We start from the raw sequence: 16110 nt of genomic DNA, 5'->3' as shown, positions 1-16110 counted from the left end.
TGGAAAGGGTTTAGGAAGGGGCAAAGATCTGTGTGAGGTCTTTAACATAGACCCTAACCCAGTGTGACTGGTGTCCTTAGCGGAATGGTGACCTGCCCACAGGATAGGCTCTTAGGATGTGTGTTCTCAGAAGGTAGGCTATATGAGGAGGAGGCATATATATATGCCTCAGGAGACACCCACCTGGTGACACCCTGGTCTTAGGCTGCCAGTCTTAAGAGGGAGAAAACAAATGTCTGTCACTGAAGTCCCCAGTGTGTAGATGTCATGCCTGCAGCTTTCACAGACTAACGTAGAAGGCTAGGGTGTGTTGGAGAGTGAGACACGGCCTGTGGTCTTTTACCCACTCTGGCTTGCTAGTCCCTGACACCCTAATAGGGCTGGCTATAGATTGGCTGCACGACCAGGATGGCATGAAGGGACGGTGTTGAGGACAGGGGACAATAGAATCTCTCTGCGGGTGATTCTTGTTGTGTCTTCCTAAGAGGCCCGTGGGACCTGCATCTCTACAAGTTCGGGAACCTCTAAATCTGGCAAGGGTGAGTTGGATTTGGCAAGTGCATGTGCCTTTGGCAGACGAAATTTGCAAGCTCGGCAGGGTACACCAAGGATCTGGCCTCTCTCCCAGGATACCCTGTCACCAGCACATGCACGCCACAGTGGTAGCCATCAACCTCCCTGGGAAAGCCAGTCACAAACATGTAGTTATCTTCTGAGTTGAGTTCTCTGGCCTTTGGTCTTGGTGATTTTTCAGCTTGTGTGCCTCAGCCTGACAGTCTTTCCTTTCCTTTCCAGCAAGTGCTGGCCTGCTGTAGGTGTCCAGCCCCCTGAACAGTAACTGAAGGCAGCGGGGTTCTGCCAGAGGTGGTAATATCTCCCATCCCTTGAAAGGGCTATAACTGGCACATGTGTGCATCCCTGGCAGTGAGGAAAATAGAGAAGAAAAAAAATACAATCCTTTGGACCCTGGCTTATGGTGTCAGGGTCCCCTGAATGTGAGGTTTTGGTGGGTGGGAACCTCCCTAGCTACAGTTGAGAAGTTGCAATGTGTCCCTTCTCTCTGTAGCTGTCAGTTTGTAGTTTTGCACTGAAATGTATGGGACAGAAGGGAGCTTGGGTTGGAGGTGGGAGAGTCCATGTAAATGTCCATGTAAATGTAGTGGGGATGGTCACACAACAGTGAAGATTCTGGATGCTGTTCATGCCCATGTGTAGCTTCAAGAACTCTCTTTTCTAAGGCTCCGAGCAAGCTCCCTGGGGTCCTGCATCACAAGCTACCCACCAGACTGGCTGGGAGTAATTAGCACTTCCCACACATGCCGGGTGACTTGGAGAGTGGCATTTGATCTCTCTAAGACCTTTTTCCTCTCTGTAAAATAGGGTTAATAGCATTGACCTGTCTCAGAGACTTACAGAAGGGGGGAAATCACTTGATATTTGAGGTTCAGTGTTCAAGCAGCCACGGAGGAGCAGCCATCCGAGACAGTGGAGGCCCAACCTGTGGGCAGTAGAACAGATAAACCAAGTCCCCTATTACTGGGCATGGTACGCCAAGGGTGCTTCACCAAGGACTGTGCTGAAAGGCACAGGGCAGCTTGGCCAACGCCTCACACTGTGGACATCTGTAGACTCATGGGGAAGTGACAACAATTATCTGCCCTTGCTCTCTGTCTAGGGTAAGACTCTGCTTGGCAACGAGTGGGAAGGTTTGTGCTGGTCTCACAAAGCCATGCCTGCAACAGAGTTTCCTTAGCACAGAGATACATGGGCAGAGAGGGGCTGGGTTCTGTGGTGTGCTTACCCTAGTTCTCTGCAGAGGGCTGAATGCCCCAAGAACTGTGTGTGGCCATGTACACATGTACACATGTCTGTAAAACAAAACAAAAAACAAACAAACAAAAAACCAACATGGGTGGTGTACGTGTGGTGTTGTGTATATGTGTGTTTATGGTCTGCACACCATCTTCCTTCCTAATTCACGTACTCTGTTTTTCATTAGTGACCCCCTGAATTCAATTAGTGTTACCCGCATGTGCATGCATGTGATGCACAGAATTTGGGGATATATATTTATCAGAGCAGAGTTTTTTCTTTAAGAGTTGTTTTAGTTAGGGCTTTACTGCTGTGAGGCGACACCATGACCACAGGATCTCACACTGAATTAAGGCTGGCTTACAGTTTCAGAGGTTTAGTCCGTTATCATCACGACATGAAACATGGTGGTATGCAGGCAGACACGGTGTTGGAACTGAGAGTTCTACATCCTGATCCACAAGCAGCTGAAGGAGACTGCGCTCCACACTAGGCATATCTTGAGCATATGAGACCTCAAGGCCCACCCCCCCCACAGTGACGCACTTCCTCCAACAAGGCCACACCTCCTAACAGTGCCACTCCCTATGGGGCATTTAAACACATGCGTCTGTGGGGGCCATACCTATTCAAACCACCGTAAAGGTACACATTAAAAAGCGGAAGTGATCACCTTTAAAAATAATTCGATTTTTTGATATGAATAAATTAATAAAATATATTTTTAAAAAATAATTTGATTGAGAAATGAGTATAGCCATTTCAAGCATAAAACAACATGGGAAAGAGGTGTGGCCCACAAAAACAGATCACGCTTTCACAAACTTTCTGGAAGTTTTAGACGAACAGCGTTTAACATCTACTCTATACCTGCATGGTTTATTCTTATCTTAATTATAAAATGTAAGTGGAGTGTAATGGTTGTCTCAGACAGCGCCGTAGGGGGATACTCACCCTCTCTTGTCCCATGTGTCTTATCTGCGGCATCATTTTCCTGGAGTGCCAGAATGTGTGAATCTGTTGGGCGCACCAAGTAACAGATGCAAAGGGCTTCCTTGTGCATAGTTCATAATATTAATTATGCCATTAATGTGCTATCATCACTGTTAATAGAGGGATATTGTGGATAAAGCCCTGAGCTAGCTGTTAGAGACTGTGGCTTGGAGGCATATTTCCTTCATCAGCTACCTAACAATTCTAAAGGAGTCAGTGTACCTTTTTTTTTTTTATGTCTGCCTAGAAGACAGACTACGCCCTGTTCATCTTGCCTAGAGTGCAGTGCTAGGAGACTCGAATGTGAAGCTCTGAGAAGTGTGAACGCCCCTGCCACTTCTGATACTTCTTTCTCTTACTCAGGGCAGCCCCATTGAATATTTAAATTGGTGTTTAAATTTGAAGGGATTAAAATGAGAAGAGGGGCTGGAGAGATGGCTCAGAGGTTAGGAGCACTGACTGCTCTTCTAAAGGTCATGAGCTCAAATCCCAGCAACCACATGTTGGCTCACAACCACCTATAATGAGATCTGTATACATAATAAATAAATAAATAAAAATGAGAAGAGATTGAAACCTCAGGTTCCCAGCTACACTAGCCATCTTTGAGTGTTCAGAGCCACACATGCCACGCATGATGTGTGTGTCACATTGGACATCATGGCTTCACCACATATGCAATGGTCGCCCTTGCTCTTTCTTACCTTCCTGCCTCTTGACGAGCTGGGTAATGAAAGTTTAAGTTCTTTATGTAGCCTTCAGACCTTTTCAGTGTGCCTTAGTTGCTTGTCCTGTTGTTTTGACGAAATAATTGACAAAAACAACTTACAGAAGGGTTTGTTTTGGCTCACAGTTCTAGGGGATACAGTCTGCTATTGTGAGGGAAGAGAGCCACAAGTGTGAGGCAGCAGGATGTATTGTGTCCCCCATCAGGAAGCAGAGAGAGGTGACTGCTGGTGCTTAGCTCCTTTCTCCTTTGTATTTAGTCTGTGATCCCAGCCTAAGAACTGCGCTGCCCATGTTTAGGCTAGGTCTTCCTGTCTCAGTTAACCTAGTCCAGATGATCTCTTACAGGCATGCTCAAAGACTTTTGTCCATGGTGATTCTAAGGCTCATCAAGTTGAGTCAAGACCCACCATCTGTGATGGCTCTTCTTGGTCGTCAACTTAACTGTATCCGGACTAAACTACAATCCAGAAACGGAGGGCACACCTGGGAGAGGTTTTGCTTGGTTTAAAGCATGTGACTCCACTTGTAGTCTGGACCTTTGTGGTAGGAAGACACGCATCTTTGATCTGGATCTTGAGGTGGGAAGATGCATTTTGTAATCTGGGCTACAGCTTCTGCTGGCCCACTATAACAGGACCTGGAAGAAGGAAGCTTTTGCTCTTTGCCTGTTTGCCCTCACTGGGCTAGCACATTGTTTCCTTCACTGGCATTAGAGCCTACTTTAGGGTTCCAGCATAGACTGAAGACATCCAGACTTGTGGGGGCTGAGTAACTCCTGGATTCTTGGACTTTGCATTCACAGCGGCCCACTGTTGGATTAGCTAGACTGCATCCTCTAAGTCATTCCAATCTCTCTCTCTCTCTCTCTCTCTCTCTCTCTCTCTCTCTCTCTCTCTCTCTGTGTGTGTGTGTGTGTGTAGAGATATGTATTCATCCTATAAGTTCTATTACTCTGATTAATAGATCATAACAAGGCACAAATAACTAACATGCTTACTATTTGCATCTTTCTTGGAAATAGCTCCTGTAGCAGAATGTTCCCTGGACATGCTTGGTTTGTTTTGCCATTCCTCTTGCCCAGACCCTTGGATATTTTCACTTGGCCAAGACTGGAGGAAAAGAAAGCTACTTGGTACAACAGATTAAATCCGAAATTGTGGGTGGGTTTTGAGAGTTTCTAGCCTTGACCCTTTCTGTTCACTATGCTTTTTGTGTGTTGCTGAAGTGTGATCAGCACTTCAGAGAATGGCACCTTTCGCTCGTTTCCAGGAACAATGCTTATTATTAGAATGCTTTCCGTGTCAATAGGAATTTGGAGCATGGGGTCAGAGCATTGGAACCTCATTCAGTTTTGTGTTCCAGGTACCTAGAAAAATACAAGTGCAAAGAATGTGAACAGGATGGAGAGAGGATGGATTAGTAAGATGATCACAAGATTTACTGTCTAAATCAAGATCTCTTTGGGAATGGAGAGAAAGGGGGCATTGGCCAGATAGGTACCAGATTTAATGGCAGCAAAATCGAATCGTCTCTGGGTTGTATGAGATGACCATCCACCTGAAAGAAGTGAGGAAGGAGAAAGGACGGGAGAAGGCATGGGGTGAGCGTAAACTTGCAGGTGCTCAGTTTAAGAGCTCTAGGTTGGCTGTTTCAGCTCTGGATGCCATCTTTGTCTTTGGAATCCTCTGGAAGCTTGAGTCTAGAGGAGCAAAACGCGTAGTATTTCCTTTTAAAAACAATTCCTTGAGAATTTCTTAAGATATACTTTGATCATATTTACCTCTCAATTTTTCCCCCAACTCCTAGATCCTCCCCTTCCCAACTTTGTGTCCTCTTTTTTAGAAGTCTTATTATTATTTTAAACAGCCTGTGTATTCATGGGTGTGGAGGCATCCATTAGCGCCTGTTAGACCTACCAGGGGCCACGTCCTTAAACAAAACAAAGCACCAACCAACCAACCAACCAAACACCCTGATGCCCTCTTTCCTAGAAGCCATCAACTATCAATACCCAATCCACTAGGGGATGGGGAGGGTCTTGAGATATATTTATTTGATTCTATGACTGTTTTTTAGTGACCTTTTCATCACAGACTGTGCGCCCACAGCAGCTGTGGTTGCCTGAACAAGAGCTGCACAAGACCAAGCCAATCAACAGTCTAGCACATTCTAGCACAGAGCAAGGTCCAGCTACTGAAGTGCTCCTCACAGCTTTGTTTGTCATGGAGGATCAGAAAAACAAATTAAATGTTTAATAGCACATTGGTTAAACAGGGCATGGAGCGTTGGGTGGTGGCGGTGCACGCCTTTAATCTGAGCACCTGTGAGGCAGAGGCAGGCAGATCTCTGAGGTCCAGGCCAGTGTAGTCTACAGAGAATGTTCCAGGAAAGCCAGGGCCACACAGAGGAACCCTATCTTGGAAAAGAAAACAAACCAAACAACAACAACAACAACAAAACAGTTTATGGGGCGTGTACAGAGATGACATGGTGGAGCTAGCCTTTACTGCAGAAAATATCTAACAGGGTTAGAAACGATGTTGTATTAAACAAGCCAAAGGTGGTGTATAACTTACATTCCCATTTATAATCTGTAGACCTATGCAAAAAAAAAGACAGACGACTGGGGGAATCCTGGTGGGAAAGATAGCTCAGTGGTTAAGAGCACTCGCTCTTCCAGAAGACCCAGGTTCAATTTCCCAGCACCCACAAGACCCCTCACAGCTATCTGTAACTCCAGTGCCGGGGAATCCAGCATCCTCTTCTGGATTCCTCAGGCACCAGATGTACATGATGCGCAGAGTGCATGCAGGCACACACTCACACACATACAGTTTCCCAAAGAAAGGCTGGGAGAAAGGTGCTCTGGTGTTAATGGTTACTTAGAGCGATGCAGTTAGGAGTGGTTATGAGATTCCTTTGCTGCTTTTGTTTATCTGTTTCTTCAGTGCATCCAAAGTGCACTAAAAAGGGGAGTTTTGAAAACTTTAATTTGTGGGGCTGGAGAGATGGCTCACTGGGTAAGAGCCCTGCCTGCTCTCCCAGAGGTCTAGAGTTCAATTCCCAGCAACCACATGGTGGCTCACAACCACCTATAATGGGATCTGATGCCTTCTTCAGCAGGTAAAGCACTCATACACAATAAATAAAATAAATAAATCTTTAAAAAAAAAGAGAGAGAGAAAACTTTAATTTGGAAACCCTATTCCTCAACTTCCACTTTCCTTCCTGCCTCCAGGCTCTCTCTGCTTGGGTTTTCAAGCCAAGGGTTTTCTTCTCTGCAGCCTCATTTAACGCGGCTTGTGGAAGGTGTTGGTGCGTCCTGGAGCACATTTCTCAGGAGACCCAGCCTTGGGTAGGTAGCTTCTGGAGAGCTGCGCCTTTTACCAGACCTCTGCAAGACCCGCTGACTGACTGGTATTTATCATCAACTTCTGGTCACAGAACCGAAGGACCATTCCAGAAGCCACCACCCGGCCTCCGCTGCTGGTTCTTGCAATTCCCCAGGGAACATTCGCCCCATCCCCACCCGACCCTCCGTGTTCTCAGCGGCCCCTCGTGACTGGTCAGCGCAGTAAAACGCTGCGTGTTCCCTCCTATGGAGACCCAATCACTTGGTTGCTTCCTGCGGGTAAGAAACAGGCCCCAAAACATTTTTCTCGATAGAATTCCATGTTTAAGACAATTGCAGAGAGTCCACTGAGCGAGCTCGCACCTAGGCCAGGCCAAAGTCAGTGCAGTGGAGCAGGGCAAGCCTCACTAGCTGGGGTTGTTGGGGGTGGAAGGAGCACGGGGGCAGGAAGACGGTGAGAACACAGTGTGTACACTGAGCAAACACTGAACTCATATGTTCCATAAATGTGCAGATGCGAGCGGGAGAGAAGCTTTTATTGAATACCTACTACATGCAGGTTGCTTTCTAAGTTATCTTCTGCTTGTAAAGGCCTGAGGCAACCCACATCCCCATTTTACCACTGAAAAATTCAAGTTCATAGGAGTTAGATCACATGCCAGTTTCTAACCAGAGACAACAAAGCTGCAAGGTTTTTTTCCCCCCACCGTTAGGCACACCTTCTGGGGTCCACTGAAGCAACAGGCCTATTCCTGGCTTAGTCCTGAGCCTAGAACAGGAGGTGAGTTTCTCAGCCGGTAGTCTAGCGCCCCCTATGAGGCATGGCGCGCATTGCCCTAAACACAGGTCTGGGAGTTTCTCTAGCCTCGGCCCTTCGAACTTTGTGATTCCCTAGCGTAGAGAGCCTCCTTTAGAACTCCTTGTGTCGCCTCTGCTGATAGTCTGGGTCCAAGCTGTCCGGACTAAACAACCACTTGTTTTCTCTGCTGCCTCCGAAGTTTATGCAGGTGCATCTTGGACCTAACCTCTTCAAAGCGAAGGAACCAGGTCTTGGAAGGTGGACCGGTGAAAGTGGGGCTTTACGAAATGTGTAGGCCTTGGGAAGAGTTTGAGGAGACCCCATCCTTGGAGATTCAATTCAGAACTCGAAGAAACACGTTTAGCTCCAGAGCCTTTTCTTGGTTTGCATTCTTACTACCGAGGTGTGTGGCGTGGGTGGAGGTGTCGGTGTGCGGGTGTGCGTCGCTAGTGCCAGCTGGATTGAAATTCGAACTGGTGTGATATTTGTAGCTGCCTTCCTACACACACACACACACACACACACACACACACACACACACACACAGAGAGAGAGAGAGAGAGAGAGAGAGAGAGAGAGAGAGAGAGAGAGAGAGAGAGACACGCACGAACACCCCTACCTGGAGAGTGACTTGGGAAGGTAAGTGTATCACAGAGAAGAAAGTTGCATCAGGAAGCTAAGAGTGAGAGTTATTTTTCTTGTAGGGGTGGGGATGGGATGGGGGTGGGGACTGACGGAGAAAATGGCTTAGTGGGTGCTTTTTGTCACCTCCTAAGGGTTCAGAGGTAGAGATCCCCTGGGAGCAGTCTCCTCGCGCTGCCCGGCGGCGAGCGCGCGTACCAAGTGTGTACGTGAATATACGTGTGAAATGTGGCGGCGCTGGCCGCTGCCGAGTGTGCGCTCCGCAAAAATATGAATAATCAACACATCGCTCACACCTCCGCCGGGAGCGGGAAGGGAGCTGGGAGGTCCCGCGGGCTTTCCCCTGCCGGCTGGCAGGGGGCGGGGGACCACCAGGATAAGGAGGGTTATTTCAGAGTGGTTCTTTGCTTATCTCAAATGAGCTGAGAAACTGGGAGAAGGGGAAAAGCGTTAGGAGAGTCGCATTTCACTTTCCCCCCTTCAAAGGCCATCTCCTGCCTATCCTGTTTGGAAATGGAGGACCAGCGGAGTGGATTGTTTTCTGCTTTTCAGCGTATTGCCCCTCCCAATCTTATTTTGCTCCACTGTATGTACACCCCACTGAAATGGTTGTTGTCGTCAAGCTGAGTGGTGGAACTTGCAGGTAGTGTCCGGCACCCCACAACTTCTTGGTAAATGGTCCGACTTTGTGCATTTGCCCCTTCTTGATTATGGCGCCCAGATATTTGGGGATAGTGTGCCTTCCAGCATAGATTCCTGGAAGTGGCCGAAACCAACAGCGGGACCAACGAGGGACTTGTCTAGCCTGGATACACAGCACCTGAGACACTGGATCCCAGCGTTAGAGTAGAAGCTGCCACCCCACCTGTGTTCAACCGTAGAGGTTAGACACGCTGCTCAAGGGCCCAGCGCAGATGACACCGGGGCTCCAAACGCAGAGGATGTAGTTGTTGCCACTGCTAGCACTGTCCGTCCCTCTTTACCTTTCCGCACTTTGGCTGGGATCTGTCTCCCGGGCTTTTTTTTTTTTTTTTTTTTTTTTTTTTTTTGCAATCGCAAGCTTGGAATGAGAAAGTGGGAAGGAAGCATACTTGTAAAGTGCGCTACCAAGGAAGTATGAGGGAAGTAGAGGCTGGAAGAGGAAGGTGAAGTTGCGGAGAATTTTTCTGGAGCTTCCACAAGTGTTAGGCTCCTGCGGTTCATTTGGGGTAAATACATTCCAGGAACCCAGTTGACTTAGGCACCACACGGGTGCGCCTGTAAAACTTTCTATACCATACCTTAGCATTCTTGTAGGCGGTCCCACTTGACGCTGGCTCACCATTTTAAGAACAAAACAAAATCGAGCCCAAGTTTGACCGAACTGTCCAAAAAGGAAATTTCTTGGTGTGGACACGTGAGATAGTCATCATGAAGTCATAAATGAAGCAATTTCTTTGCTCTCCCCTCTCTGGGGAATTCGCACTTATGTACTATACAAATCTAGTTTCTGGAAGAAAAAAAATGTCCAGCTTGCAATTTGGTTTGGGAGTCAATGAAGTTAGATATTAAAAAAAAAAACCATTTACGAATTGTGGATTGACTACCCAGTGGTGCTCTGAAATAGAGCAAGTCATTTGTTGCTAGTTGGGTAAATAAAGAAAAATTCCAGTTTAAATAAAAACAAAAACTGGCAAATGAAAAATGCGTGTCCAAAGACAGGCTATGGCTACCAAAGCTTTTTAAATGTACACAGTTCATACTAGCTGTCCTTGCCCGTTGAAATCCCCAGGAATGGTCCAAGTCTGGGCAGCATATATGCAGGTGTGTGTGTGTGTGTGTGTGTGTGTGTGTGTGTGTGTGTGTGTGTGAGAGAGAGAGAGAGAGAGAGAGAGAGAGAGAGAGGAAGAAGAAGGAAGATCATGGGATGAAGGGAATGTCATGACTCCTGGTAGGCATGCCACAAACCTCTGACACAGAGAAGGACCGGCTGCAGGATGACAGGGCTGGGAAATATTGGGCTAACCGGGCCTTAAAACCAGTTCAGACCGAATATACTGTACTAAGTAAGCTGCAGTAAAACGCAAACAAGGGAGGAAAATAAAACCTGGACTGTAGCATTTTAGAAGAGTTAAACAAAGGCGGTGACAGGGTTTAATATGGAATACCAACTCCACCTCCCCACCCCCGCCGCCTAGTTTATGTAACTAGATGGTCGCGAAGAATAGTAATACTGTGAGCTCTGGATGGAACGCTCCAGCTTTGCGTGGTGGAAATCTTGGTATCCTGCGGGGCTCGGCTTCTATGATGAGGGGTGGGCAGGGGGCGCAACTCCTCCAGCCGCGTCCCGGAGCAACCCTCTGGGCGCCAGTACTGCTGCGCACTGCCTCCTAAGCACCACTCTTTAGGCGCTGGTAGTCAATTCCGCTGCCACCCCTCCTCAAGATCTCCAGAAATATAATCAAAGTCAAGGCGGCTGGCAGAAAGGCGCTCGGCTTGCACGAGCGCCGCCGCAGCTTAGGGCACAAGGCCGACGGCTCCTCTCGAAGCCTGGGGACTTCATCTCCGCCTAGAAGGAACTTCTGGCTCTCGGACTAGCCACCCTAGGGACCTCAAGCTGCTGGTCCGCAAGTTGTCTCCTATGTCCAGGTGGTGCTTGAAGGGAGGGCCCCCTTAGTGTTGACGACTAAGAGCCAGGTTCCACTGGGTTAGAGTTCTAGAGGTACCGCACCCGGGCACCACCCGAGGCGCCGCCACCCGAACTTGTCACCGGGGAGGAGGGAAGTGGGACGCCATTGACCAGGGTATAACTTGGAGAAGGCAGCAGGGAGCTGGGAGAAAGGAACAATTCGTTAGCTTCCTGAGGGGTACAATTTGGGCGGCAGCTGTTACTGGTGAAAAAAGAGGCGTCGGCGACCTTGGCTCTGCCCTTTAACCTGGAGCCTCTGGGGGCCCCCGAAGGGCCAGGCTAGGCTGGAGCCCAGTGCTGCTGCCCAGTAGCCCCTCGGGCTCTCCGCATCTTCCGCGAACACTTTCGAGGTGTAGCTGATCAAAGTCTCCTCAGGGAGGTTAAAACAAAACAAAACAACAAAACAAAAGCCAGCCGTTTCATCTACACGTCAGAGGGCTCACCGGCTGGATCACACTCTTCACGAAGGAACCTGAGGCCTTGCCCAGCTGGAAACATTGCCCGGACCACCATCACCCTGAGAGAGAGAGTGAGTGAGAGAGAGAGAGAGAGAGAGAGAGAGAGAGAGAGAGAGAGAGAGAGAGAGAGAGAGAGAGAGAGAGAGAAGGACAAGGGATTATTTAAATCCCGTAGATTTTTAAAAACCGAGCAGGCCGGATTCGGAAACTCTGGGTTATTTTATTAATTTTTTTCCTGAGGTCGCAGTTATCAGTAAAGTCTTCGAATAACAGACCCGCAGAGCTGAAAGCACAGTAAGTGGGTGTTATTTCTACCAGTTTCCCACCCCCCCATCCTTCCTCTTCTTTTGTTGGACAACTGCCTTTTATGTACCTCAGCCATTCCATTTTCTCACACCCAGCTCACTACAAGCCACCCCTCCTCCTTTTTTTTTTTTTTTTTTTTAGCCACCTGGGAAGGCCAAGCTAAAGGCCTAGAGTTGGGGAACACTATCAAACCGACTCCAGCCTCCTTTTCCCCCAAGCCACCACACCAGTCTGTGCAAAGAGGACTCACGCACCCCCCCTTCCCCTCCCCACGCGCGCGCATTAGCTTTCAAGCCAGTCCCTTCAGTAGACAGAGACCAGGTCTCGAGGAGCATCGTCCCGCCTGCGCAGTCCGTAGTCGCAGTTTGCCCCTGAGGTGAAGTGACGTGCACGGGTCCTTTTCTATGGAGAGTCGCAGTCTCTGAAAGCGCAAGCTTTCTGTTCCAACGCCAGGCAAACGTGCACCCCAGGCACTGTGTCCTCTAGCGGCTAACTCTCGTAGTTCATCTGTGAGCGCTCACCTACACCTAGGGGGTCCGGTCAGGAGTCAATTGACACTCAGACCTCAGTTCTGAGTGGGGAGGAAAGTCTCCCGAATGTAATGAGGCTGGGAGGCTCGGGTGCAGTCGCTCGAACCGCGGCGCAGCTGATGGTCTCCTCCATGGCAGATGGTCTTTGAGCACAGATTTGCATTCATTGTCTTCAAATCTGTTTTCGCGCTGGCGTTCTAGATTTCAACAGCAGATCTACGCGCAGATCAGAATACAAAAAGAGAAGCAAGAAAATAACACCCAGCCAGGAGGATTTTTTTTTTTTAATAGGTACCTCCAGCCGTCTAGGGTTTCAGCTATTTTGTGGAGCGACCGCTTCCCGACCACCAACCCTCGCCACCGTAGAGCTCGGCAGACAAACTTTCCCTGACTCCCTCCCAGCCGCCGGTGTCTCCTCTGCAGGGTTCCCCGGACTTCAAGGATTGGGGAGGGGAGATAAAAGGGGGATTCTCGAAACTACAGGCCGCAGATCTCAGCCAGGCGCACTGTCAGCAACCTCTCCCGTCTGCAAAGGTGCGTGCTCTTACCCTCCCGGGGCTGTTTTTCTTAGCTCCTCCACCATTTCCCTCCGCGCTCTATTTATTTAAACTGCACTTGAGCCTCATCCCGCTTTCGCCTTCCTTCATCTCTTTTCTCCTTTTAACACTTGTAGCCTTCACAGGAAGTGAGAGTCACCCTGGAACTCCGTGACACTTGGGAGACCGGTTCAGAAAGATAGGTGCCCAGGGGGAGGGGGGGGAGTGTTTGCATGAAGCATAAGTACCAGTGGTCACACTTTCTGCTCGCTGGTAAGCATGCACACAGGTACAAACCCCGGGAATGAGTCTGCCGGGTTCCCCTCGGCCCCCCCCCTCCCGTGGCCTTTCCCCCTCCCGCCCCTCCGCAGGCGACAAAAACCTGCATCTAGAGGCAAATCCGCACAGGCTCCCACGATCTGACAACTCTCGGAGTCCTGCTACTCTGTTTCAGTGCGGAATTTGGGGATCAACCTCCCCCCGCCCCCCCGCGCCGCCCTTTCCACGCAGGCCAAACACTCGGGGCTCTGGCAGGGACTCGGGGCTTGCAGCTTGCAGTAGTAGCCTTTCACCTTCCGGACTTCGGGCAGCCCTGAGCTTGGGGAACGCCGCGCTAGGACCTCCGCCCGGTTTGCCCAGAGCCGGCCAATCCCCGGCGTCCATGCAAATGAGGCTCCTTATCGGGCCTCGGCTCCGCCTCCCGCAGCCCCGGTTGTAGTAACCATTCACCGGGCCCGCGCGCTGCAGCAGCCCGGCTCTGCAGCGCTCTCAGCCACCGCCTCCTCCCGGCTCCGGGTCTTCCCCTTCCTCTTACAACTGATCCTGTTGGGGATTTTTTTTTTCTATATTGGAACAGTGGGGAGGAGAAGGGAGGGGGGACCAGGAGGAAGGGGAGAGACCAGGCAGCTATCTATCTCCTCCTGTTTTTCCCAGAACAGGTGATGCTTCTAAACTGTGACCACTTTCTGGAGAGCGCTCTGCAGCTGGAAGGATGCGGGCGACCTAGAGTGGAAGCCCCGAGTAGGCAGATCTGAAGCCACCGAGGATAAAAATCCAAACTTTGACTGCATTGCGCTTGGAGAAAAAGGGCTGGTTATTTCTTTGCAGAAGGGCCCCAAACTTCGACACTTGTCCCCTTTCTCGGATTGCTTTGGAGAACGCCGCCGTTTGCCGGCAGCATTGGAAAGTCAGGACGGTGTTGTCAAGTCACTTTTAAAGCGACAGTAGAGGACCAGACTTTTTAAATGTTTGGGATTCAAGATACGCTAGGAAGAGGACCGGCTCTGAAAGAAAAGTCGCTGGGCGCCGAGATGGATTCGGTCAGGTCCTGGGTACGGAATGTCGGCGTGGTGGACGCCAATGTCGCTGCTCAGAGGTAATGAGACTGGGGCCCTTGTCTCGGGTTGTGTCCGTCTCCCTGTGTGCCCCTCTCTCCCTCTCTCCCTCTTTTCCTCTCCTCTCCGTCTGTCTTCCCAGGCCGTGCACACTGGGGCTCTCCCTGGGCGGGCAGGTCGCTGCAGCCAGAAAATAAACCCTTCTTTGGAGTTTCCGAACTACCGAGGTCATAGGTGTTTCTCATTCACTTCTTCCTCATAGTCTATTCTTTGGGGCAAAAACAAAAAAATATATTAAAAGTAGCATTCAGGCTCCTGGACTCTAGCGGAGTAGAGCGTGAGGACCCAAGCTGGCAGCCAGCACAGCAGCGGAGCCGGCTTCCCGGTCACTCCTAGGTTTCTCCGCTGCCTGCGAGCGCCTCTCCTCGGGCATCTTTCAGGATGGTTCTGAGGGGAGTCCGGCGGCCAGATGGTGGCGGCGGCGAGAGGATCGGGAGAGGCCTTGAGCGGCTGCCTGCCGGGGAAGGCAAGGTGGTCGGGAGCTCTGGGAAAGGAGGCGCGAGCAACCAAGTCCTGGGTTAGAGAGACATTGGGCCAGATGAACTGAGGCGGCGAGAAATTAAAGAGGAAGGACCGAAGCACGGGAGACGTCGAGGTCGAGAAGAAAATGGGGATCCGTCGCCTGAGCGGCAGAGAAGATCAACCTCCACTTTTGCGGGTTCCTCAGGTTGATTTTGTCTCCAAATCTTCGGGTGTGTGGATGGTAAAGACTTGTCCAGGGTTCCATCCCATGAAGACGTTCCACTCCCCGTTTCTTACCATCGCTTCTGAACTGGGATTCTGAACTGGTCTTGGTGTTCGGTTTCCCTCCCCCCTTCTGTTCTCCAAGAGCTCACAAACTTCTTCCACGACTATCGTCTCCCCTTCCGCTCTCCGTGCCACCTCCTTAAATCTGGACTTCACACTGAGAAATGACCACTTTTCCGGACAGGCCTCTTCTCCATGTGTCCCGGGTAGAGCGAACTGGGTGCCACCCTTGAAGGAGTGGAAGCAAAGGCCGTACGCGCCGCTGCCGAATGACTGATGCCGAAGCCGTGGCTGCGGTACCCGACTGCCACCCCTCCGGAGTCGGGATGCTCAGCGGTCCCTGAAGTAGATGGTACCTCGCGGAGGCTGTGGCTCTCGAAAGCGATCTGAAGGCTCGCCCGGCGGCAAGCCGAGGGAACCGAGGCCGCTCCGCAGATCCACACTGTGACCCATCTCCTTAGCAGTGCTTAAAGACATCTTCCTTTCTTCCGGTCCGAAATAAAATGCACTTTGTTAAAGTTTGAATAGGCAGTCAGAGTTGGGGGGCAGGGGAGGAAGGGTGGTCTAGCCAAAATTATACACCTTTCAAGAAAGTGGCTATGCTGGTGCCCAACACAAGAATTCAGAAGACCTCAAGGCCACCGGGCTGCCCTCGCCATCTGTTGGCTCGCCGGCTCCGCAAGCTTTTCAGTTAAATGTGGCACATACGGAGGCAGGTATACAGGGAGGGCCTGTGTACACATTCAAGGCCCTGGAGGGCGCTGGGTCCAACTTTACAGAGTCAGGGAATTGGAAAAAATAAAACAAAAAAACCCAAAAAACAAAAACAAAAAAAAACCGCTTGAGCGCGGGTCTCCTGGGTCTCTGGCTAGGACGCTGACTGTCTTCTTAACATTCTGGCTTTTCCACGTGGAACAGCTCTGGGAGGCGAAGGTCCTCAGTAGCCAGTGCTCAACCCTGGCCCGCTATTTCTCAGCAACAACTGCGGTGACGCTGTCCTAGATGCAGATCTCAGCAGAGTAAGGCAAACTATGGGTGAGGCCCTGAGGACAGAGACTTGGCCTCAAGGTTTCCCTCCTGGTAGGCTGTAGAGCAGCAGGTCTGGTAACTCATTAGACAGGAATTAAGGAGGGCGGGGGGGGGG

The 16110-nt window shown here is 50.2% G+C and overlaps 1 protein-coding gene across 1 annotated transcript in view; it reads left to right on the top strand.

The window, feature by feature from the left end:
* Nucleotides 1–13394: 13394 nt before the first annotated feature.
* EBF2 (EBF transcription factor 2) overlaps nt 13395–16110 on the top strand; it is a 201816-nt gene continuing 199100 nt past the window's right edge. Inside the window, exon 1 of the mRNA XM_084766995.1 lies at nt 13395–14200. Coding sequence (XP_084623121.1) covers nt 14070–14200 — 131 coding nt within the window. The 5' untranslated portion in view covers nt 13395–14069. The remainder of the gene's footprint in view (nt 14201–16110) is intronic.

The sequence above is a fragment of the Acomys minous genome (genome assembly GCF_964271855.1).
Source record: "Acomys minous genome assembly, chromosome: 18".
Taxonomy (NCBI): Eukaryota; Metazoa; Chordata; class Mammalia; order Rodentia; family Muridae; genus Acomys; species Acomys minous.
The sequence above is the reverse complement of the archived record's forward strand: the minus strand, read 5'-3'. Positions and strand labels throughout refer to the sequence as shown.